Below are 25205 nucleotides of genomic sequence, written 5' to 3'. Positions count from 1 at the left end.
ACCATGACCCTTAATTCCTTTACTGTTCAAAAATGTATCGATCCTTGCCTTAAAAACATTCAATGAGGTAGCCTCAACTGCTTCACTGGGCAGGGAATTCCAGATTCACAACCCTTTGTGTGATTTGATTCGAGTTATTATTGTCACATAGAATCATAGAATCCCTATAGTGCAGAAGGAGGCCACTTGGCCCATCGAGTCTGCACCGACCACAATCCCACCCAGCCCTATATTAGTATACAGTGAAAAGTATTGTTTCTTGCGCACTATACAGACAAAGCATACCATTCATAGAGAAGGAAACGAGGGAGTGCAGAATGTAGTGTTACAGTCATAGCTAGGGTGTAGAGAAAGAACAACTTAATGCGAGGTAGGTCCATTCAAAAGTCTGATGGCAGCAGGGAAGAAGCTGTTCTTTGGTCAGGGTGAAGAAGTCCCTCCTCAACTCAGTCCTAAATCTGCTCCCCCTTATTTTGAGGCCATGCCCCCTAGTTCTGGTTTCACTGGCCAGTGGAAAAAAACCTCCCTGCTTCTACCTTATCTATTCCCTTTATAATCTTATATGTTTCTACAAGATCTCCCCTCATTCTTCTGAATTCCAATGAGTATAGCCCCAGTCTACTCAGTCTCTCCATATAAGCCAACCTTCTCAGCTCCAGGTTCAAGCTAGTGAATCTCCTCTGCACCCCCTCCAGTGCCAGTATATCCTTTCTCAAGTAAGGAGACCAAAACTGTACACAGTACTCCAGGTGTGGCCTCACCAGCACCTCATAGAGCTGCAACATAACCTCGCTGTTTTTAAACTCCATCCCTCTAGCAATGAAGGACAAAATTCCATTTGCCTTTTTAATTACCTGCTGCACCTGCAAACCAACTTTTTGTGATTCATAAATACTCCAATACACTGAGAAATCTTATTAAAAAACTAACTAGAAAGCTGTGTCACTGAGCTTTCTAAACAATTGCATCCAATAAACAGCCAGAGCAACTTACATTTATGTAGCAGAATGTCCCAAAACACTCTGTCATCAGACAAATAACAAAATACAGCAGCTCTTTAATGAAAGGAGATGCTCCAACTCAATGATGGGCAACCTAGGCTGATGAGTAAGCCCCAAGAGTGACCCTCTTTTAGCGCAGTGGGCAGCAAGATTGAAACCAGGCCCTTCACTAACCATGACCCCAAGACAAAGATTCAATACATTTAATACACACCAAATATTTCATAATGAGCTATAAACGCTTAACCATTTATCTATTAATACAACCCTCATCAACTTCAAATAGTAAAAGCAAATGAAATATTTACACTTTGGACTCAGAGTTTGGTGCACTGTTCCCGCAGTCAATGTTGTGTCCAATAACAACCCCCTCACTTCACTTGCCCTTGTTTGACACACTTCAGTTACACCAGAGGAAAAGAACTACACAGAGGTAAGTCAGCGGAATGAGGGAACACCATGTCTGGGCAACAGTCAACAAAACATCTTGTGGGCCGCACTCAGAACCGGGCCGCAGGTGGCCCACGAGTACTCTAACTGCAGTAGTGCTGTAGATGCGGCAAGTGCAGTGGATGCTCAGGGCAGTACGGTGGCACAGTGGTGGGCACTGCTGCCTCACAGAGCCAGGGACCCGGGTTCGATTCCCGGCTTGGGTCACTGTCTGTGTGGAGTCTGCACGTTCTCCCCGTTTCTGCGTGGGTTTCCTCCGGGTGTTCCGGTTTCCTCCCACAATCCGAAGATGTGCTGATTAGGTGCATTGGCCGTGATAAATTGCCCCTTAGTGTACCAAGATATGTAGGTTGGGAGGATTAGCGGGGTTAATGTGCGGGGTTACGGGGATAGGAAAAGGGGAGTGGGCCTGGCTAAGATGTCCTGTCAGAGAGTCGGTGTAGACTCAATGGGCCGAATGGCCTCCTTCTGCATCTAGGGATTCTATGATGCTCTGAGTGCAGTCCATGTTCGAAGTGCAGTAGATGCTCTCTATATGGACTATCCTGAAGCCGCAGAGGAAATGTTTGATATGAAAGGGAAGTTGTCCCATTGGGAGTGTATTTGATAAAGGGTCAAACGCAAAGAGCAGAGGCAAACCGGGACTTTCCATCATGGGAGAGGAACCCCCACACTGCTCGTTCCTCCCCGCACTCTGCTTACCCCCCAAACTGCCACCCACCACTCCCCCCACACTGCCCATTCCCCATACCCCCCACACTGCCCATTCCCCATACCCCCCACACTGCCCATTCCCCATACCCCCCACACTGCCCATTCCCCATACCCCCCACACTGCCCAATCCCCATACCCCCCACACTGCCACCCCCCCACTCCCCCCACACTCCCCATTCCCCATACACCCCACACTGCCCAATCCCCATACCCCCCACACTGCCCAATCCCCATACCCCCCACACTGCCCAATCCCCATACCCCCCACACTGCCCATTCCCCATACCCCCCACACTGCCACCCCCCCACTCCCCCCACTCCCCCCACACTCCCCATTCCCCATACCCCCCACACTGCCCATTCCCCATACCCCCCACACTGCCCAATCCCCATACCCCCCACACTGCCCAATCCCCATACCCCCCACACTGCCCAATCCCCATACCCCCCACACTGCCCATTCCCCATACCCCCCACACTGCCCATTCCCCATACCCCCCACACTGCCCATTCCCCATACCCCCCACACTGCCCATTCCCCATACCCCCCACACTGCTTACCCCGTCACCCCAGCATTACTTCCCGCAGTCTCATCACTGCTCAGACACCCCCTCTTTGACATGGTTAATCCCCCACCCCAGACACTGCTCAACCCCCACACCCTCAGCACCCCCACACCCTCAGCACTGCGCCCCCCCCACACCCTCAGCACTGCGCCCCCCCCACACCCACATCTCCCCCACACCCTCAGCACTGCGCCCCCCACACCCTCAGCACCCCCACACCCTCAGCACTGTGCCCCACACACCCTCAGCACCCCCACACCCTCAGCACTGTGCCCCCCACACCCTCAGCACTGTGCCCCCCACACCCTCAGCACTGTGCCCCCCACACCCTCAGCACTGTGCCCCCCACACCCTCAGCACTGTGCCCCCCACACCCTCAGCACTGTGCCCCCCACACCCTCAGCACTGTGCCCCCCACACCCTCAGCACTGTGTCCCCCCTCCTGCCGCAGCTCACCGCTCCCCTCACCTCCTACCCCTCTCACGGATTGTTCACTGCGCCAGACTGACTTGGGAATATATCGCCGTTCCTTCACTGTCGCTGGGTCAAATTCCTGGAGCTCCCTAACTGTGGGCGCACCCATGGGGACGGCAGCTCACCACCACCTTCCCGAGGGTGATTAAGGATGGGTAATAAATACCGGCCTCGCACACTTCCCACAAATGAATGAAAACAGACACAAGAGAATCTATTGCAGTCCATCTGACAGCAGCGATGATTAAGAGGGGATCTGATAGAGGTGTTTAAATTGTTAAAGCTTTAAATAAAGGAAACCCTTTTTCAATGGCTAAAGGCATTGTAGGTTTAAGGTGATTTACAAAAGGTCCAGAGGTAATATGAGAAATAAAACTGGACCGGCAGTGAGTGAATAGAATCCCTACAGTGCAGAGGAGGCCATTCGGCCCATCGTGTCTGCACCAACCACAATCCCACCCAGGCGCTATTCCCATAAACCCACTCATTTACACTATTAATCCCCCTGACAATAGGGTCAATTTAGCATGGCCAATCAATCTAACCCCCACATCTTTGGACTTTGGAGTGGTTGTGTTTCAGGATGTGCTCCGTGACACTGTGGTGGAGACAGATTCAATCGTAGCTTTCCAAAGGGAAGTCAGTGAGTACTCAAAGGACAGAAAGATTGCAGAGATATAAGGGGGAGGAGTGAGACTAACTGGATCCCCCTTCCAAAGAGCTAGTATGGACTTAATGGACTGAATGGTATCTTACTGTGCTGCATTTCTCCATGATTCTATGAGAGGGGGTTGGTGACTCATCGCAGAGTCAGACAGGAAGGTAAGCTTTCCAATGGCCTGGTTCGGTCTTGGACAGTGACCAGGGAGAGGGATGGAGTCACTGGCTAGGAAAATGAAGTTTGAAGTGGGGAGGGAAAACATTTGATTTGATTTATTATTGTCACGCGTATTGGGATACAGTGAAAAGTATTGTTTCTTGTGCACTATACGGACAAAGCATACTGTTCATAGAGAAGGAAAGGAGAGAGTGCAGAATGTAGTGTTACAGTCATAGCTAGCATGGCTTCCCTCTTCCCAATAAGTGGCGAAGTTTCTTTTTTTAAATTCATTTGTGGGACATGGGCATCGCTGGCTGGCCAGCATTTATTGCCCATCCCTAGTTGCCCAACGCTCTGTGGCTCTGGAGTCACGTGTAGGCCAGACCAGGTAAGGATGGCAGATTTCCTTCCCTAAAGGACGTTAATGACAATGGTTTCATGGTCATCAGTAGATTCTTAATTCCAGATTTTTTTATTGAATTCAAAACCATTGGCAGTGGTGGGATTCGAACCCGGGTCCTCCGAACATTAGCTTAGTTTCTGGATTGATAGTCTAGCGATAAGACCACCAGGCCATCGCCTCCCCGGATACTGGACTAGGATGAGAAATCAGAGGCAGGGTAACTGTCAATTATCACGTCACGGACTTCTGTCTGAAGAGGGATGGAACTTTCCCCTCCCGCCTGCCATGGGAATTGTAGCAGGCGACGGTGGACCATGCAAAGGTCCGTTTACTTCAGGTGGGATTTTCCGATCTTGGGGCGAGCGCAGCCGGAAAATCCCCACCCTGGACATTCAACAGAAACAGCTCGCAGAATCATAGAATCAACAGTGCGGACGGAGGCCATTTGGCCCATCGAACCTGCACCAACAACAAACCCACCCAGGTCCTGTCTTATCCCCGTAACCTCACATACCCCATATCCCCATAACCCCACATATTTACCCTCCTAAACGCCCTGACATTAAGGGGCAATTTATCATGGCCAATCCACCTAACCAGCACATCTTTCGGACTGTGGGAGGAAACCGGAGCACCCGGAGGAAACCCACGCAGACACGAGGAGAATGTGCAAACTCCACACAGACCCAAGCCGGGAATTGAACCCGGGTCCCTGGCGCTGTGAGGCAGCAGTGCTAACCCACTGTGCTATCATGTTAGGGAATCACTGATCACCACATATTAAGAACAAGAATTTACCCAAAACTTGCACACACAGTTTCATTCAGTTGGACCAAAAGCAATGATGAAAGCAGAAGCCAGAAGGTTGAAGTAGTTTGCGGCAGGGTTTGCAGGGGATTTAGGGTTTCAGTTGCTGCACAGATGACAGCGCAGTCAACCGTGGTATTTTTCACACTTACCTCGAGGAAAGATCATCGTCCGAAATACGGCTCAACTCGTCCTCTGACAAGATCTTCGTTGACCAAGTTCAGAAACAGGAAACAAAGAAAACATTCTATTAGACTTTCAGCAAACAAACTCATCAGACTCAAAACCCGGTGGCCTATACTGAATGAACTTTATTCACATCATGCGCTTATATACTCAGTAACAAACTTCCCAATTCAGCAAATTAGGCGGCGGCTTTAACTGGGGTAATTAACCTATTCCAGCCTTCTGGGACAAAGGCTCCTTCAGGCAAGGTGTGGGCTTTCCTTTCCCAGGTACTTGCATCAACAACGGGAGGAAATTTTAAGCTAAGGGCGGCACGGTGGCACAGTGGTTAGCATTGCTACCTCACAGCGACAGGGACCCGGGTTCGATTCCCGGCTTGGGTCACTGTCTGCGTGGAGTTTGCACGTCCTCCCCGTGTCTGCGTGGGTTTCCTCCGGGTGCTCCGGTTTCCTCCCACAGTCCGAAAGACGTGCTGGTTAGATGCATTGGCCGTGCTAAATTCTCCCTCAGTGTACCCGAACAGGCGCCGGAGTGTGGCAACTATGGGATTTTCACAGTGACTTCATTGCAGTGTTAATGTGAGCCTACTTGTGACACTTGAAGCTACCATGAAAATCCCCTAGTCGCCACACTCCGGCACCTGTTCGGATACACAGAGAGAATTTAGCACGGCCAATCCACTTAACCCAGCACGTCTTTCGGACTGTGGGAGGAAACCGGAGCACCCGGAGGAAACCCACGGTGACAACGTGCAGACTCCACACAGACGATGACACAAGCCGGGAATTGAACCCAGGTCCCTGGCGCTGTGAGGCAGCAGTGCTAACCACCGTGCCGCCCGTGCCGCCACTCGACTATTCTAATACAATCATGCTGATGAGGAGCCAACCCTGACACAGTGGGCCGAATGGCCTCCTACCTGTGATAAAATTACAACCACACCACAATTGAGCTGCAAGGTGTGACCAGCCCCAATATAAATAACAACTGCTTCTCTGTTGTGGGATTGGGTGATTTAAATGAAATAACAGTGAGACAATCCTTCATTCTCAAGACGAACATTCACACCAAATCCCAAGATATTTACTCGGGACAAGCATCTAACAACTGGGAAGAGAGAAGAGCAACTCCAGCAATACCTTAAGTTTCAGTAAAGCAAGGATAGCAGCATTTTGTTTGGCCTTCTGTTTGTTTTCTCCAGAAGCACTTGGAAAGGTTTCATCACCTATTACATACTGAACGGTGTATCTGGAAAAGAGAAGTGTACGATTGGTCACAAATTGTCAGAACAAAATGCTTATCAAGACTGGTACACAGCACAGTGGTTAGCGCTGCTGCCTCACAGCGCCTGGGCTCCAGGTCGATCCACAGCTGGGTTACTGTGTGGAGTCTGCATGTTCTCCCCGTGTCTGCGTGGGTTTCCTCCGGGTGCTCCGGTTTCCTCCCACAGTCCGAAAGACGCGCTGGTACAGTACACTGGCCATGCTAGATTGCCCCTTAGTGTCAGGGGGATTAGCAGGGTAAATACGTAGGGGTTAAGAGGTTAGGGCCTGGGTGGGATTGTTGTTTGGTGCAGGCTTGATGGGCCAAATGGCCTCCTTCTGCACTGTAGGGATTGTATAATTGGACCTATCGGGTCTTTCTGGATCTTGGCCAGAGCAGTTTAAGAAGAAAGCAATGTGGGTTTTATAGCCGCAGTGAGTTGCTGAAATGAAACGCATTATCATTTACTTACTTTGGAGCGTGAGACGGTCCGCACCTATCCACCACCACATCCTTGCAGGTCAGACTGTTCTTCTGGCAGTGTTCATTTAGCCGCCCAATCGGATTTTTGATCTGTAGTTGATTAAAGAACAGAGCATTCCAAAAGTTGAGTTTGTTTCTGCTTGAGCGTTTAAATACATCGTCCAGAAAATAGTTAAGCTTGAGTGTCACACTCCAAAGTAAGCTCGAGTGAAGAAAGCCCATCTCTACTTTTTCAGGGGGCTAAAGAAATTTGGCATGTCCGCTACGGCTCTCACCAGCCGACACCATGGAAAATGTCCTTTCTGGTTGTATCACAGCTTGGCATGGCTCTGTCCAAGACCGCAAGGAACTACACAGGGTCATGAACGTAGCCCAGTCCATCACTCAAACCAGTCCCCCATCCATTGACTCTATCTACACTTCCCGCTGCCTCAGATAATTAAGCATCATTAAGGACCCCCACGCACCCCGGACATTCTCTCTTCCACCTTCTTCCGTCAGGAAAAAGATACAGAAGTCTGAGGTCACGCACCAACCGACTCGAGAACAGCTTCTTCCCTGCTGCTGTCAGACTTTTGAATGGACTTACCTCGCATTAAGTTGATCTTTCTCTGCAACCTCGCTATGACTGTAACTCTACATTCTCCTCTCCTCTCCTGCCTTCCTATGTACTCTATGAACGGTATGCTTTGCCTGTATAGTGCATAAGAAACAATACTTTTCACTGCGTACTAATACATGTGACAATAATAAATCAAATCAAATAAATAAGGGTGAACTTTGCACACCAGACTTCTCAACCAAGCAGGAAAAGCGAGGGAGTTATGTGCGGTTTGAACCAGGTATATGATAAACGCAGCATGACTGAGCGTAACGGGGACACTGGACTTACAAACTCTACCTAAACCTTTCCCCCCCACCAGCTCTAGCTTTGTCATCTGGTGTGGGAACACCCGACTGAGTGAAGCATGGTGCATTTCACAACTTACATTCATATAGCGCCTCTACCCGAGTGAAATGTCCCGAGGTGCTTCACAGGGGGGGGCTATGAAACAAAATGTAACACAGAGACACATTGGAGATATTGGAGCAGGTGACCACATGTTTGGTCAAAGAGACACACTATAACAAGGGATCATTAAAGGAGGAGAGAGGTGGAAAAGTTTAGGGGTAGGTTCCAATGTCAGAGGCAAATGTTGCAGCAATCAAAATCAGAGCATTGCGAGGGGTGACGGCCCGCAGGCAGATATTACAGGAGGGGAGGGTTATTTGCTTTGATTAATCATTGTCACATGTACTGAGATACAGTGAAAAGTATTATTTCTTGCATGCAATACTGACAAAGCATATCATTCAGAGTACATAGGGGAGAAGGAAAGGAGTGAGTGCAGAATGCAGTGTTACAGTCATAGCTAGGGTGTAGAGGAAGATCAACTTAATATAAGGCAGGTCCATTCAAAAGTCTGACAGCAGCAGGGAAGAAGCTGTTCTTGAGTCGGTCGGTACGTGACCTCAGACTTTTGTATCTTTTTCCTGATGGGAGAAGGTGGAAGAGAGAATGTCCGGGGTGCGCGGGGTCCTCGATTATGCTGGCTGCTTTGCCGAGGCAGCGGGAAGTGTAGACAGAGTCAGTGGATGGGAGGCTGGTTTGCGTGATGGATTGGGCTACATTCACAACCCTTTGTAGTTTCTTGCAGTTTTGGACAGAGCAGGAGCCCATACCAAACTGTGATACATCTGGAAAGGGTGCTTTCTATGGTGCATCTGCAAAAGTTGATGAGGGTCCTCGTGGACATGCCAAATTTCCTTAGTCTCCTGAGAAAGTAGAGGCATGGGTGGGCTGGAGGAGATTACAGAGACAGGGAAGGGGGCAAGGCTATGGAGGGAATTGTAACTTGTTAGTGAACCTCAATCGTACTGTGGGAAGAGCGCAGCCGTGAGGGGCAAGGGGTGGCAGAGTGGGACAATCCGTAAGGAAATTCCCATCCAGTGAGAGGGAAAAAGGACGAGCAGTTTGTATCACAGGATTGGTGTTGGCACTGGAAGTTTCCCATTTGAGAAACTACCCCATTCTCATTTTCTCAGCCATTATGGAATTCATTGCCACAGAAGGCTGTGGAGGCCAGGTCACTGAATGTATTTAAGACAGAAATGCATAGTGCTGTGAAGTTAAGTTTGTCAATGTGGTCCCTTTAAAAGCTGGTTTTGTGTTCAATGTTGGGATGTTTAAGATGGAGACACACAAGGTACACAGATTGCAACATTTGTTAAAGAGACCAAAAGATCAGGGCTGCCTCGGTAACAGGCTTTGCAGCTTTTTACACTCTGACAGCCTATCAGTTTAAAGAGGAGACTCAGCTAAAAGGAACCTATCGAATTTGAATTTGTTGTTGTTGTCAACAGTAGACCAATCCGGTTGGAGGAAAGTTGATTGGTCATCCGAGTTATAAAAAGAGGAACTGCCAGCAGCTCAACTGAGAGCTAGTCGGAACAGAAGGACATCTCTAGAGCGGCTCTCCACTCTGTCAGCTAAAGAACTGTCTCTGAAGAGAATTCTCCATCTAACAAAAAGGGTACCAAATCAGAAAGACCTCACAGACAGAGAAATCAACAGGAAAACTCCAAAAAGCTTCCAAAAGCCATCAGACCTGGTTGTATATTTGTTTGAGAGTGACTAAAATTCTGTTATCACTGTCTTGATGATGAATGGTTCTGGTCTTTATTTGAACAGCATTGCAGTCAAACCTTCCTTTGATCGATATGTTACTTATTTAGTTAAAGTTCTGGTTGGTTAAATAAAATAAGTTGTTAATTATTCACTTAAAGCGAGTGTCAGGTCTTTATATTAACAACCCTTTAAATGCTAGTGTAGAGCTGTTAATACGTTCCCAAACACTAACCAGGTTATGAAGCAAGGTAATGGGGATTAACCTCTGTGTCGTAACAATAGGTTCTTGATTGGTAAGGGGGTCAAAGGTTACAGGGAAAAGGTGGGAGAATGGGGTTGAGAAACTTATCAGTCATGATTGAATGGCAGAGCAGACTCGATGGGCCGAATGGCCTAATTCTGCTCCTATATCTTATGGTCTTAACTGACCAGATCAATTGGGATTGCAGTGATATCCCTCAGGGGTCAGAGTCATAAAGTTTTACAGCATGGAAACAGGCCCTTCGGTCCAACTTGTCCATGCCGCCCTTTTTTCTTTTAAACCCCTAAACTAATCCCAATTGTCCGCATTTGGCCCATATCCTTCCATACCCATGTAACTGCCTAAATGCTTTATAGAGTCATAGAGGTTTACAGCATGGAAACAGGAAAGGCAGTAGAGTGAGTAATATTTATGCTTAATAAAGTGAAGCATCTTTGATAACAGTGGTACCATTTTGGAATTGGTATCTGGTGAAATTCCATCCGTACTCAGTGGGGATGTGAAATCTTCATTCCTCTTCTCACTCTGGTCAGTTTGGTCTTCTGTTAATCTAAAAAGGAAAATAACTTGTATTTATATATTTCAAAATGTCAAAGCAGTTTAGAGTCAATCGAGTATTTTTGAAATATAATATAGAAAGCACAGCAGCCAATTTGCAAAAGCCAGCTCCCATAAACAATGTGATAAATGACCTGATCATAGGTTTCGTGATATTAGTTGAGGGATTTGTTTTTAAAGTTCATTTCTTAGTCTCACAAGTAAGCTTACATTAACACTGCAATGAAGTTACTGTGAAAATCCCCTAATCGCCACACTCCGGCGCCTGTTCGGGTGCACTGAGGGAGAATGTAGCACGGCCAATGCACCCTAACCCGCACGGCTTTCAGACTGTGGGAGGAAACCGGAGCACCCAGAGGAAACCCACACAGACATGGGGAGAACGTGCAAACTCCTCACAGACAGTGACCCAAGCCGGGAAGCGAACCCGGGACTCTGGTGCTGAGGGGCAGCGGTGCTAACCACTGTGCCATAGGGCAGCCAGTGCGAGTTCAGAAATCATAGACTGATGCAGCACAAATTGAGGCTGTTTGGCCCATCGTATCTGCGCCAACCACTTTGAAAGATGACTGAGGCCCAACAGCCCAGCAGTTGTTGCATTTTTGGGTATTTATCCAATTGCCTTTGGAAAGTTATTCAATCTGCTTCCATCATCGTTTCAGGTTACACATTCCAGATGATCATAGCCTGCTGAGTCAAATCCCCTCAGCTGCTTCAGCCAATTATTTCAAATCCTTGTTCTCTGGTTAACAGCCCTCCTGTCCCCAGAAACAGTCTGTGCTGACTTACTGCTTGGGGGAAATTATAGATGAGATTAAGGACAGTTTTCTTTTGGGGGCGCTGTTGGTTGAATGGGGATTGTGCTGTACAATGGAAGCCATTCTCATACGTTGTCACGGCATCTGTTATGTCCACCCGAAAAGATAGCCTCAGGGTCACTCTGTTTAGTCCCTCCATTGGAAAGAAGGCACCTCCAGCGATGCAGCATTCACTCACACCCGTGTGCTAGATTGTGGGCTCAAGGCCCTCGAGTTGGAGCCCTTATCCCACTACCCTCAGACCAAGAGGCTACAGGTTAAGCAATGCTGGCACTGGATTTGATTTATTATTGTCACGTGTATTATATACAGTGAAAAGTATTGTTTCTTGCGCACTATACAGACAAAGCATACCGTTCATAGAGAAGGAAAGGAGAGAGTGCAGAGTGTAGTGTTACAGTCATAGCTAGGGTGTAGAGAAAGATCAACTTAATGCGCGGAAGGTCCATTCAAAGTCTGATGGCAGCAGGGAAGAAGCTGTTCTTGAGTCGGTTGGTACGTGATCTCAGGCTTTTGTATCTTTTTCCCACTGGAAGAAGGTAAAAGAGAGAATGTCCGGGGTGCGTGGGGTCCTTAATTATGCTGGCTGCTTTGCCAAGGCAGCAGGAAGTGTAGACAGATGGATGCGAGGCTGGTTTGCGTGATGGACTGGGCTACATTCATGACCCTTTGTAGTTCCTTGCAGTCTTGGGCAGAGCAGGAGCCATACCAAGCTGTGATACATCCAGAAAGGATGCTTTCTATGGCGCATCTGTAAAAGTTGAAGTGTAATACAGGATACAGGTCTGTGGCACAGTGGTTAGCACTGCTGCCTCCCAGTGCCAGGGAACCAGGTTCGATTACCAGCTTGGTGACCCAAGTGTCACCACTGTGCCGCTGGCCAACACAGCAAGGGAATCCTCCCCTCCTCTTCTTCCAAAACAGTTGCATGGGCTCTTTTAGGCTCAAACCTGAGGGCAGATGGAACCTCGGATTAACAACTCATCCAAAACACGGCATCTGCAACACTGCGGCTCTCCCTCAGTAGGAGGGTTATCAGCCTGAATTCTCTGCTCCAGTAAACAGGGGGATGAAATCTGACAGTGAGATACTTGTGTTTAACATTCATTGATGCACAGGGTTGGTCTTTGCTCTTGGGGCATGGAAAGAGCAACTTGTTGCAACAATTGGTTGGGTTGACTTGCCACACTGCCTGTTGCACCACCAGCTCGTGTCCCCTTACACCGAGAACATACCCTCCCCCCACACAGGAGCCTGCAGTTGGTGCAACTTCAATGTGTCCATCTACCCTGATGCAGGGGGATTAATCCAGTCTTTTGATTCATTATCCAAGGACAGGGAAGGGTGTGTAAAGACGGGGAATTTCCCCGATCCCACTGGCTGCTGCAGACAGAGTACCTGCGAGGATGATGAGGGCAGCCTGAGGGCACGGCAAAGAACTACAAGGTTTCTGTTTAAATCTCCCTCAACCCTGTCCCTCCCCCAGAGGACTCGCAGCATCTGTTACAAGACAGTGTCAACACCCAGGAACACGCTCCGAGCCGCTCGGCTGTGCTTCCTGTTATTCCCTCTTCCAGGCAAGAGATGGAAGTGCATCCAGCTTAGAACAAAAAGTCCGTGGTTTCTCCCCACCCGGACAGAGAGGGACATCTCCCCTCCCTAAGCTCATTCCATTAGACTGGCATCACGCAGTGCCAGCTTCACATTGCTCTCTGGCTGCCAGATACCAGAGTAAGAAGTCTCACAACACCAGGTTAAAGTCCAACAGGTTTATTTGGTAGCAAATACCATAAGCTTTCGGAGCGCTGCTCCTTCGTCAGATGGAGTGGAAATACCAGAGTGGCAGAGATAAGGGGAAGAGGGTGAGGATAGGGGGAGGGAGAGGAGGGGAAGGTAGTAAAACAAAAAAGGTGGGGGAGGAGGGAGAGAGCGAGCGAGGGGGGGAAAAGAGAGGGTAATGAGAAGTGGGCGCAGGAGAGAGGGAGAAAGAGTGAGAAAAGTGAAGGAGAGAGGATCAGAGAAGGGAAGGAGAGAGAGGAAGGAAAGAGAAGGGAGAGAAAGGTAGAGGGAGGGAAGGAGAGAGAGAGAAAACAAGACAGGACAAAGAGAGAGGGGAGAGAAATATGGGGGAGAAAATGAAGGGATTGAGATGGTGGGAGGAAAGTATAGAGAGAGGAAATAAAGAGACGGGCACACAGCTACAGGAAGGGACAAGGAGAAAGCTTTGAATCAAGAGAGTGAACAAGAGAGGGAGGGGGGAGAGAGAGAGGGAGGGGGGAGAGAGAGAGGGGGGGGGAGGGGGAGAGAGGGAGAGAGAGGGAGAGGGAGGGGGAGAGAGACGGAGGAGGAGAGAGAGGGAGGGAGGGAGGGGGAGAGAGAGAGAGGACACATTATTTCTCAGGTTTTGTTTAAAAATGCAGATATGATATTGTGAATTAAGTGTTTGGATGCAGCTTTACTTCTCTTTGAACTGAGCATCAGGAAAAGCTCCCGTTTAAAATAACTGAGCATACCTTTGTGGATTCTGGCCAACAGAACCTTCCGCATTGCTCTTGGGCTCTTCCTCATTCTCGATATTAATTTTAGACATGGACTAAAGGGAGGAAACAGAAAGGACGCAGTGACCACACGATCGGTGAAGGACAAGAAACTGGGATCTGAGACATATTCCAGGGACAGCAGCTGACTGATCCGTTAGGCACTCGGCCTTTCTCTAATCTTAACAAAGACTCGAGCGAGAGGGGTGAACCAGTCTGAAATCTCTGTGGTAACAGGAGCTGCTGATAGGGGATGTGTCTGGAGGTGTTCCAGGGTGAAGGCCTTGCACTGGTCAGAGAGTCTGCAGCCCCGGTACTGATCTGTTCTGTCATTTCAGTTCTATCTACCCACGCTATATCGGCTACTAAGTCAGAAATTTACACTCCCGCCCCCACCACCCATCCACCTCCCCATCCACCCCCACACGGCGTCAGACATGAAGCCCACTCCTGCCCCTGTTAAGGCCACTTAAGGTCCTTTTCCCACCTAGCATCAATCTTTAGGCTGCTGGGCGTGAGATGACTGAGGGTGGGGGGGAAATGAGAAGGTTTTTACCCTCAACCTGGTGCTGGAAGTGGAGGGGGACCTCTCAGTTAGAAGGCTGCTTCAGACTGGGGCACCCTCCCCTCTGGGGCTTGGGAGTTCTCTCTGGCTCTCTCTCCCCACATCCAGCCTACCGCCCCACACTGAGACTGCCTCCCGCCCTCCCATCCCCCAGGGCATCCCTTACGCATCCGGGACCCTTGAAGTGCGGTCCTGGGACTCAGGCTCAGGCATGGCGCTGTCGTACCTCTTCCAGCCCCAGCAGCACTGTGCCTGGAGGGACTGGAGCGCTGTTGGCCATTTTCCACCGCAGGGCACCTGTCCAAGTGTGGACAGAAGTCTGGCCTGCTGCCAATCAATGCTCAATCGATGGTAAAATGGGAGTGGGCCTGTCAGAATCTGCGTGGATCACCAGATGGCAGGCGCTGAAAATTCAGGCCCAAATATTTGCTTTGTCCCATAAATGTTTTGATTGTTTTCCACTACCTCCTGCTACCTCAGGCTGTAATTTCCATCAGTTAGTCAACTCCTCCCTCCAAGCAAAGCATTTTATAAAGAGTGTTTGTGTTTCCTAAACGTGCATTTAACTTGAGGAGAAACAACTGAGTCTCCTCATGAGTTTGCACCTTCTTAGGGTAACATCAAATGCACAAACATAATTATTCAATTAACACCTGGTTAATACAAATACTGATATGCTGGAAATCTGAAATGAAATCAGAGAATGTTACAAATACTCAGCAATTCACCAAAGATCCTGAGGCAGCACCTTCCAAACCCACAGCCACTTCCATCCAGGACAAGGGCAGCAGATACATGGGAAAACCATCACCCTCTCCCTCTATATTTCTCTCTCCTCTCTCAATTTCTCTCTCTCTCCTTCCCTCCCTTTTCTCCTTCCCTCCCTTTTCTCCTTCCCTCCCTTTTCTCCTTCCCTCCCTTTTCTCCTTCCTTCTCTTTTCTCCTTCCTTCTCTTCTCTCCTTCCCTCCCCTCCAAGCCACTCACCGCCCAACTTGGAAATATGTCGCTGTTCCTTCACAGTCGCTGGATCAAAATCCTGGAATTTCCTCCCTGACAGCACAGTGGGTGTATCTACGCCTCAGGGACTGCAGCGATTGAAGAAGGCATCTCACCACCACCTTCTCAAGGGCAACTAGGGATGGGCAATAAATGCTGGCCAGCCAGCGACGCCCATGTCCCACAAATTAATAAAAAAAAAGTTTGGCAGCATCTGTTCAAAGAGAAACTAGGGTTCTGATGAAAGGCCTTCAACCTGAAGCAGTGACCTTGTTGCCCTCTCCATAGATGCTGCCTGAATTGCTAAATGTTTCCAACACCGCCTGTTTTTATAACTCATTCTCCAATGTTTAACTAACTACCTTTTGTGACTTGATGCCTTTTGGTGCAGTCTAACTTTTTTTTTAAGGTTTAAAGTTTATTAGTGTCACAAGTAGGCTTACATTAACACTGCAATGAAGTTACTGTGAAAATCCCCCAGTCGCCACACCCCGAAGCCTGTTCGGGTACACTGAGGGAGAATTTAGCACGGCCAATGCAGCTAACCAGCACGTCTTTCGGACTGTGGGAGGAAACCAGAGGAAGCCCACGCAGACACGGGGAGAACGTGCAGACTCGGCACAGACAGTGACCCAAGCCGGGAATCGAACCCAGGTCCCTGGCGCTGTGAGGCAGCGGTGCTAACCACTGTGCCACTGGTGTGGGGGCCAGTGAGTATTAAACATGGATCTCAGTTTAAATCATTCTGCAGGTCAGAGCAGTGCTGGAATAACCCATAAGACACAGCAGAACCATTCTTGCTGTACAGTCAATAGTGTAATGGCATTAATTGATGATACCATCCATTGAGCAGTAAGCCAACAGAGCTCACCCATTACAATCATAGAAACCCATAGAATCCCTCCAGTGCAGAAGGAGGCCATTCAGCCCATTGAATCTGCACCGACCACAATCCCACTCCAGGCCCCATCCCTACAACCCCACACATTTACCCCGCTAATCCCTCTAACGGACATACCCAGGACACTAAGGGGCAATTTAGCACCTAACCCACACATCTTTGGACTGTGGGAGGAAACCGGAGCACACAAAGGAAACCCACGCAGACACGGGGAGAATGTGCAAACTCCACACAGACAGTGACCCAAGCCGGGAATCGAAGGGTTGTGAGGCAGCAGTGCTAACCATTGTGCTACCGTGCCACCCCAGGAAAGACAGGGACTATATTTTCCTTGTATTTCAATGTCAAATTGAATTTCCCTTCCCCTCTGGAATGAGAAACGGAAGCAGTATTCTAAATCCCAGAGCTGGATAGGTTTAGAAAGTGGGTAGAAGAGAATTTTCCATGAATGCATTCAGTGACATGTTATAATCATCACTTGCTTTCATAAATAGTTTTTTTTTCCATTCATTTGTGGGACGTGGGCGTCACTGGCTGGCCAGCATTTATTGCCCATCCCTAGTTGCCCTTGGAGGGCAGTTGAGAGTCAACCACATTGCTGTGGCTCTGGAGTCACATGTAGGCCAGACCGGGTAAGGAGGCAGATTTCCTTCCCTGAAGGACATTAGTGAACCAGATGGGTTTTTCCGACAATCGACGATGGTTTCATGGTCATCAGTAGATTCTTAATTCCAGATATTTTTTATTGAATTGAAATTCCACCATCTGCCGTGGCGGGATTCGAACCCAGGTCCCCAGCACATGAGCTGAGGCTCTGGATTAATGGTGCAGCGATAATACCACTCGGCCACCGCCTCCCCTGTTTTTGCCAATATAATTGGTCTCCCCCCAGTTCCTCTTGTTAATTCTATAGCTCCAGTACTGGAATGGGTGCAGACAGCAAGCAAGCTGATCGCAGTACAATGGCCAATGGCCCTCTAAGCCAGGTTGGGACAACGGTTTGATAATGATTTCCTGTCTTATTTTTCCGCTGTCTTCCCGATTCTCTGTTTGACCCTGCTTGCCTTAACAGTCCACAAATCTTTGCATGCTTTTGCCACAGTGGTTAGCGCTGCTGCCTCAAAGCGCCAGGGACCCGGGTTCGATTCCCGGGTTGGGTCACTGTCTGTGCGGAGTCTGCACGTTCTCCCCGTGTCTACGTGGGTTTCCTCCGGGTGCTCCGGTTTCCTCCCACAGTCTGAAAGATGTGCTGATTAGGTGCATTGGCCATGTTAAATTCCCCCTCAGTGTACCCGAACAGGAGGAGCGTGGCGACTCGGGGATTTTCACAGTAACGTCATTGCAGTGTTAATGTCAGCCTACTTGTGATGCTGATAAATAAACATTAAAAGCTTTAAAAGCACAGATCCATTTCCATACCTTGCAAAGCAAAGCATTCTGGAAAATTTCCTCATAGGCAAGTCTTGCTGCTTCACGTTTAGCCTCTTGTTTGCTTCTACCATAGCCTATTGGGTATTCTTTCTTATCCATGATAACTTTAACTGAAAACCTGCAAAATAACAACAAACACCGTCACACTCAACCTGCACAAAAATGTAACTAACATTTACGCACTTATTTTAACATTAAATAAAGTTCTAACATACTTCACACAGAGACATCAGGGAAAAGAATGGATGTCATGCCAAGGAGAAGGTAAGAAAGCAAGGCTTGCATTAATATAGCGCCTTTCACAACCTGAGGAACTTTCAAAACATTTACAGCCAATCGAGTACTACTAAAGTGCAGTTACTTTTGTCTGTATAGCGCGCAAGAAACAATACTTTCCACTGTATACTAATACATATGACAATAATAAATCAAATCACTGTTGTAATGTAGGAAACACAGCAGCCAATTTGCACACAGCAAGATCCCACAAACAACAATGTGATAATGACCAGCTCAGCTGTTTCTGAGATGCTGGTTGAGGGTTCATCATTGGTCAGGACACTGACAATACTCTTTCAAGCCCGAGTTACATCGAATTCCTACAGTGCAGAAAGAGGCCCATCGAGTCTGCAGCGACCACAGTCCCACCCAGACCCTATCCCATGTATTAACCCTGCTAATCCCCCTGGCACCAAGGGGCAGTTTATCATGGCCAATCTTTGGACTGAGAGGAGAAACCGGAGCGCCCAGAGGAAACTCATGCAGACACGGGGAGAATGTGCAAACTCCACACAGACAGTGACCCAAGCCGGGAATCGAACCTGGGTCCCTGGCACTGAGAGACAGCAGTGCTAACCACTGTGCTACCGTGCCGCCCATTGTTCTCTTATTCTTTAAATAATGCCACAGGTTCTATAAAATCCACCTATGAGTGTAGACAGGGCCTGGGTTTAGTCTCATCCAAAAGACAGCAAGTACAGCAGTCCTTCAGTACAGGAATGGAATGTCAGCCTCAATAATGTTCCCAGCTTTCACGATAACCCTCTGAATCAGAGGCAAGAGAGCCATCACTTAGCTGCAGCTGACGCTGATAGGATAGGCTAGCAACAGCTTAGTCAAAGAATGAGAGGAAGGGGATTTTCACAGTAATTTCATTGCAGTGTGAATGTAAGCCTACTTGTGACTAATAAATAAAAAAAAGTGGAGAGACAGGAGGATTTAGGGCAAGAATTGCAGAACACAGAGCCTGAGTGGCTGAAAGATTAGTCCCCAGTGGTGGGAGGGACCCCCAAGACCCAAACATAAACCAACCGTCTGAAAGTTTAAGCACGAGGTTCCAGCAAGTGATGAGCTGCAAGCTGACTTCATGGCCTTTGAATGGAAATGGGATGGATTATCCTGAATATCTGTCTCTTACCCATGTACCATTGGACAAATAATTGGCAAAAGTCTCCCAGAAATAGGGTACATAAACAAACACTTAAGTGAGGAAAATTCACTGGGGATGAAAGCAGGGTTCTTGAGGTGGATCAATGCTGGTTCCGGCCTAACTCATTGGTGAGTTCCAGACTAAAGAAAACTAAAGCTACTGCCACTTGCAGCAACGGAGATCAGCTTCATCCATCGATGTCCAAACCAGGACAGGTAAACTGTTCTCAACCGTTAGGACCCCATGTTCAGTTAGTTTATGCTCAGTTCTGTTCAGTTAGCTTATGCATCATACCTAACCTGTTGCTTTTAATAAACTGCTTTAAAATAACCTGTGACTCTGACCCTCTCTTTGGGTAAAATATGACTCCCAGATGAAAATCTTACAACACATCTGGTTAGTGCTAGTCTGGCTATCCATTGGTGAACGTATCTGGTTAGTGCTAGTCTAGGCTCATAAGAATCATAACAACTAGGAGAAGGAGTAGGCCATTCAGCCCCTCAATGACAAATTGAATTGCCCTTCCCCTCTGGAATGAGAAACGGAAGCAGTATTCTAAATCCCAGAACTGGATAGGTTTAGAAGGTGGGTAGAAGAGAATTTTCCATGAATGCATTCAGTGACATGTTATAATCATCAGTTGCAATAGTTATAAATAGTTATTTTTCTATTCATTCGTGGGACACGAGCGTCACTGGCTGGTCAGCATTTATTGCCCATCCCTAGTTGCCCTTGGAGGGCAGTTGAGAGTCAACCACATTGCTGTGGCTCTGGAGTCACATGTAGGCCAGACCGGGTAAGGATGGCAGATGGGTTTTTCCAACAATGGTTTGGTGGTCATCGGTTGATTCTTAATTCCAGATTTTTTTTATTGAATTCAAATTTCACCATCTGCCGTGGTGGGATTCGAACCCGGGTCCCCAGAACATTAGCTGAGTTTCTGGATTAATGGGCTAGTGATAATACCACTAGGCCATTGCCTCCTGCCATCATTTCCGGTTAATAAGGTCAACTTACTTCTGTACGTGATCCAAGCCTGTGCCCATCTGTATAATGCTGTAATCAACCTGGATGTCTTTCTTCTGTCCATACTCATTGAGCTTGCTGATGTAGTTTCCCATGCCGGCTGGCGATATCGATTGAGTCTACATCAAAGACAAATCAAATGCTTTTTACAACCATACACCAACTCGGACAGATGATGTTGAAAAAGATATCAGCTATGTCCACCAAGCAACACACTTGTTTAATTACTGTTCCAGACGGGGACAGGTGGTGGGATGACTTTCCCCCTTTTCCCTCAGCTCTCGATTATTCGCAACAAGACGTATACTTCAGAGGGAGTGTTTTAAAATTCTTTTGGTGTTGTGACCTTAAAGGATGGGCACAAATGGGCTCTCTGGCAAGTTTAAAACAGGAGATATGCGTTTATTCACCCAACATAACTAACGAACTTAACTAATGAACTTAACTAACACACATAACACAAAACACCACACACCACACCACGCACCACACACCACCACACAACACACAACACCACACAAAACACCACACACCACCACACAAAACACCACACACCACACAAAACACCACACACCACCACACAACACACAAAACACAAAACACCACACACCACACAAAACACCACACAACACACAAAACACCACACACCACCACACAACACACACAAAACACAAAACACCACACACCACCACACAACACACAAAACACAAAACACCACACACCACACAAAACACCACACAACACACAAAACACCACACACCACCACACAACACACACAAAACACAAAACACCACACACCACCACACAACACACAAAACACAAAACACCACACAACACACAAAACACCACACACCACCACACAACACACACAAAACACAAAACACCACACACCACACAAAACACCACACAACACACAAAACACCACACACCACCACACAACACACACAAAACACAAAACACCACACAAAACACAAAACACCACACACCACACAAAACACCACACAACACACAAAACACCACACACAAAACACCACACACCACCACACAACACACAAAACACAAAACACCACACAAAACACCACACAAAACACCACACAACACACAAAACACCACACACCACACAAAAAACACCACACACCACCACACAACACACAAAACACAAAACACCACACACCACACAAAACACAAAACACCACACAAAACACAAAACACCACACACCACACAAAACACCACACACCACCACACAACACACAAAACACAAAACACCACACACCACACAAAACACCACACAACACACAAAACACCACACACCACACAAAACACCACACACAAAACACCACACACCACCACACAACACACAAAACACCACACAACACACAAAACACCACACAAAACACCACATAACACACAAAACACCACACACCACCACACAACACACAAAACACCACACACCACACAAAACACCACACACTACACAAAACACCACACAACACACAAAACACCACACAACACACAAAACACCACACACAACACAAAACACCACACACCACACAAAACACCACACAACACACAAAACACCACACACCACCACACAACACACAAAACACCACACACCACACAAAACACCACACACCACACAAAACACCACACAACACACAAAACACCACACAACACACAAAACACCACACACCACCACACAACACACAAAACACCACACACAACACAAAACACCACACAACACACAAAACACCACACACCACCACACAACACACAAAACACCACACACCACACAAAACACCACACACCACACAAAACACCACACACCACACAAAACACCATACAAAACACCACACACCACACAAAACACCACACACCACACAAAACACCACACATCACACAAAACACCACACACCACCACACAACACACAAAACACCACACAACACCACACAACACACCACACAAAACACCACACACCACACAAAACACCACACAAAACACCACACACACCACACAAAACACCACACAAAACACCACACAACACCACACAATACACAAAACACCACAAAACAAACACCACACAACACCACGCACCACACACACACCACGCACCACACACACACCACAACACACAACACCACACCACACACCACCACACAACACACAAAACATACTCTCTCACAGACACAATCTCTCTCTCCCACACACCACACACACTCTCACACACAAAACACATACTCTCAAACACACACAGCACATAGTCACACACCTCACACCCATGCACACACTGCACCGACAACAATCCCACCCAGGCCCTATCCCCGTAACCCCATTTATTTATCCCTCTAAGGGGCAATTGACCATGGCCAATTCACCCAACCAGCACATCTTTGGATTGTGGGAGGAAACCGGAGCACCCATATGACCATAGTGCATGTTTTTTATCGTCCTCACAATTGTCTCTGATACATAACAGGGTCAAGTTTCACCCGTTCACTAATCATTGTGATAGAACAAGGTTTTTTCACACCTATTCTTTAGAATTCAACTTCAAAGCCAAAACGTCCGCAAGCCCATTGGGAACAAGTTTCTTTAATTATCTGTACAAGGACGGCCATTAATCTACAGGAACGGCTTGTTACATTTTAATAACCTCTCAATACAATATCACAAAAGTTTCTTTGCATTTTAATGTCTTGTCCTGACATGAAAGGGCGTTCGAGCGCCTTGTGTAGTTCCATGTCCACTGGCAGAAAAGAAAAGGTCACCTGACCTCTCAATTCCATTTTTTGAAAATATAAAGTGCCCATTCTCCATAATCATTTTAAGGTAAAAAGGTTCATTTCAAATTTGTGGTCCATAATTCCATGAGTCCACAGGGACCGCACTGCTGCCTCGCAGCGCCGGGTTCGATTCCCGGCTTGGGTCACTGTCTGTGTGGAGTTTGATGTGGAGATACCGGCGTTGGACTGGGGTAAACACAGTAAGAGTTTTAACAACACCAGGTTAAAGTCCAACAGGTTTATTTGGTGGCAAATGCCATTAGCTTTCGGAGCGCTGCTCCTTCGTCAGATGGAGTGGATATCCACTCCATCTGACGAAGGAGCAGCGCTCCGAAAGCTAATGGCATTTGCTACCAAATAAATCTGTTGGACTTTAACCTGGTGTTGTTAAAACTCTTACTGTGTGGAGTTTGCACATTCTCCCCGTGTCTGCGTGGGTTTCCTCCCACAGTCCGAAAGACGTGCTGGTTAGGTGCATTGGCCATGCTAAATTCTCCCTCAGTGTACCCAAACAGGCGCTAGATTTCACAGTAACCTCATTGCAGTGTTAATGTAAGCCTACTTGTGACACTAATACATAAACTTAAACATTGGGTGAGACTGAGATGAAAATGAAGGAAATGGGAGGATTTAATAGAATGAAAGGTTCAGCGATTCCCCTGTGAGTGAGATTAGTATTGTGAGCAATCTGAAGGAGGTTGATACAGATGGAGGGTTGGCAAGAGTATTGGGTTGGGCAAGGAGTGTAAGAGGTTGCTGATATAAAGTGGGAGTAGGAGGAGTGGGAGAATGGACACAGCCCTGGAGCGGTTAGAAGAACAAGAAATAGAGGATGAGCTGTCAGATGGAAGAATGTAACTTTGCTCTTGTTTGTTGAGGAGGAATGTTGGCCAAGGGGTGAGTGTTGGACGGGGCACCAGGCAAACCCTCCTGCTCTTTGTTAGTGTCATAGAAATATCTTGTCCTAGAATCCTTACATTGAAGAAGGAAGCCATTGGGTCCATCAAGTCTGCACCAACAACAAGCCCACCCTGCAACCCCACACATTTACCCTGCTCGCCCCTCTGACACTAAGGGGTAATTTAGCATGGCCAATGCACCTAACCAGCATGTCTTTCGGACTGTGGGAGGAAACCGGAGCACCCGGAGGAAACCCACACAGACACGGGTAGAACGTGCAGACTCCACACAGACAGTGACCCAAGCCGGGAATCGAACCCGGGTCCCTGGCACTGTGAGGTGGTCAAGGAATTTTCACACCTATCTGAGCAGACAGATGGGCTATATATTAGTGTCCTGAGATGCGTAGGTTAGAGGGATTAGTGGGTAAAATATGAAGGGATATGCGGTTAGGGCCTGGGTGGGATTGTGGTTGGTGCAGACTCGATGGGCCGAATGGCCTCTTTCTGTACTGTAGGGTTTCTATGATTCTATAAGGTCTCATCTGAAAGTGCTCCCTCCTTGAAGGAAACATTAAAACGTCTTAAAAATGAAACAACAGCTTTTTTGTAAAATGGGATTTAAGGAACACAGTGCAACGTACCATATCGAACTGCTGAATATTCAAATCCTCTAAAGCCATTTTAGCAGCATTGTACTTAGCTTCCTTCTTGGTTTTGCCGTGGGCTTCAGGGAATGTTTTGTCACCAATTTTTGCCCAGAATGTGAACCTAAAATGACGGCAGAGTAAACATAGCATTGGGTTAGATCAGCAAAACACAGATTTCTACTATCCTGCCTCACCCCTTAGAGCTACACAAGGTGGCCGTGAGGATTAGCTGCGGGGTCTGGAGATTCATTCAGACCTGCTCTGCACGACACTGGAGCCTAAAGCAGGATATCAGAAAGACTGAACAGGCTGGAGCTCTTCCTCCCTCAGAGAAGAATACCAGGGGCTCTCTAAAATTATAAAGGTTTTTAAAAATAAATTTCACGGGACTCGGGCATCGCTGGTTAGGCCAGCGTTTTATCGCTCACCTGTGGCGCGGTGGCACAGTGGTTAGCACTGCTGCCTCACAGCGCCAGGGACCCGGGTTCAATTCCCGGCTTGGGTCACTGTCTG

At 47.7% G+C, this 25205-nt stretch overlaps 1 protein-coding gene across 2 annotated transcripts in view; it reads right to left on the bottom strand.

Moving 5' to 3' along the window:
• eif2ak2 (eukaryotic translation initiation factor 2-alpha kinase 2) overlaps nucleotides 1–25205 on the bottom strand; it is a 59072-nt gene that overhangs the window by 25446 nt on the left and 8421 nt on the right. For both annotated transcript variants that reach the window (XM_078213772.1, XM_078213773.1), the window contains exons 3-10: nucleotides 24687–24813; nucleotides 20353–20480; nucleotides 17895–18024; nucleotides 13989–14068; nucleotides 10550–10649; nucleotides 7159–7259; nucleotides 6563–6671; nucleotides 5390–5442 (exon numbers count right to left, since the gene is read on the bottom strand). In XM_078213772.1, the coding sequence (XP_078069898.1) occupies nucleotides 5390–5442; nucleotides 6563–6671; nucleotides 7159–7259; nucleotides 10550–10649; nucleotides 13989–14068; nucleotides 17895–18024; nucleotides 20353–20480; nucleotides 24687–24813 (828 nt within the window). The remainder of the gene's footprint in view (nucleotides 1–5389; nucleotides 5443–6562; nucleotides 6672–7158; nucleotides 7260–10549; nucleotides 10650–13988; nucleotides 14069–17894; nucleotides 18025–20352; nucleotides 20481–24686; nucleotides 24814–25205) is intronic.

This window comes from Mustelus asterias, chromosome 5, assembly GCF_964213995.1.
Source record: "Mustelus asterias chromosome 5, sMusAst1.hap1.1, whole genome shotgun sequence".
Taxonomy (NCBI): Eukaryota; Metazoa; Chordata; class Chondrichthyes; order Carcharhiniformes; family Triakidae; genus Mustelus; species Mustelus asterias.
Note: the sequence above shows the minus strand (reverse complement) of the source record. Positions and strands in the feature narration are given on the sequence as shown.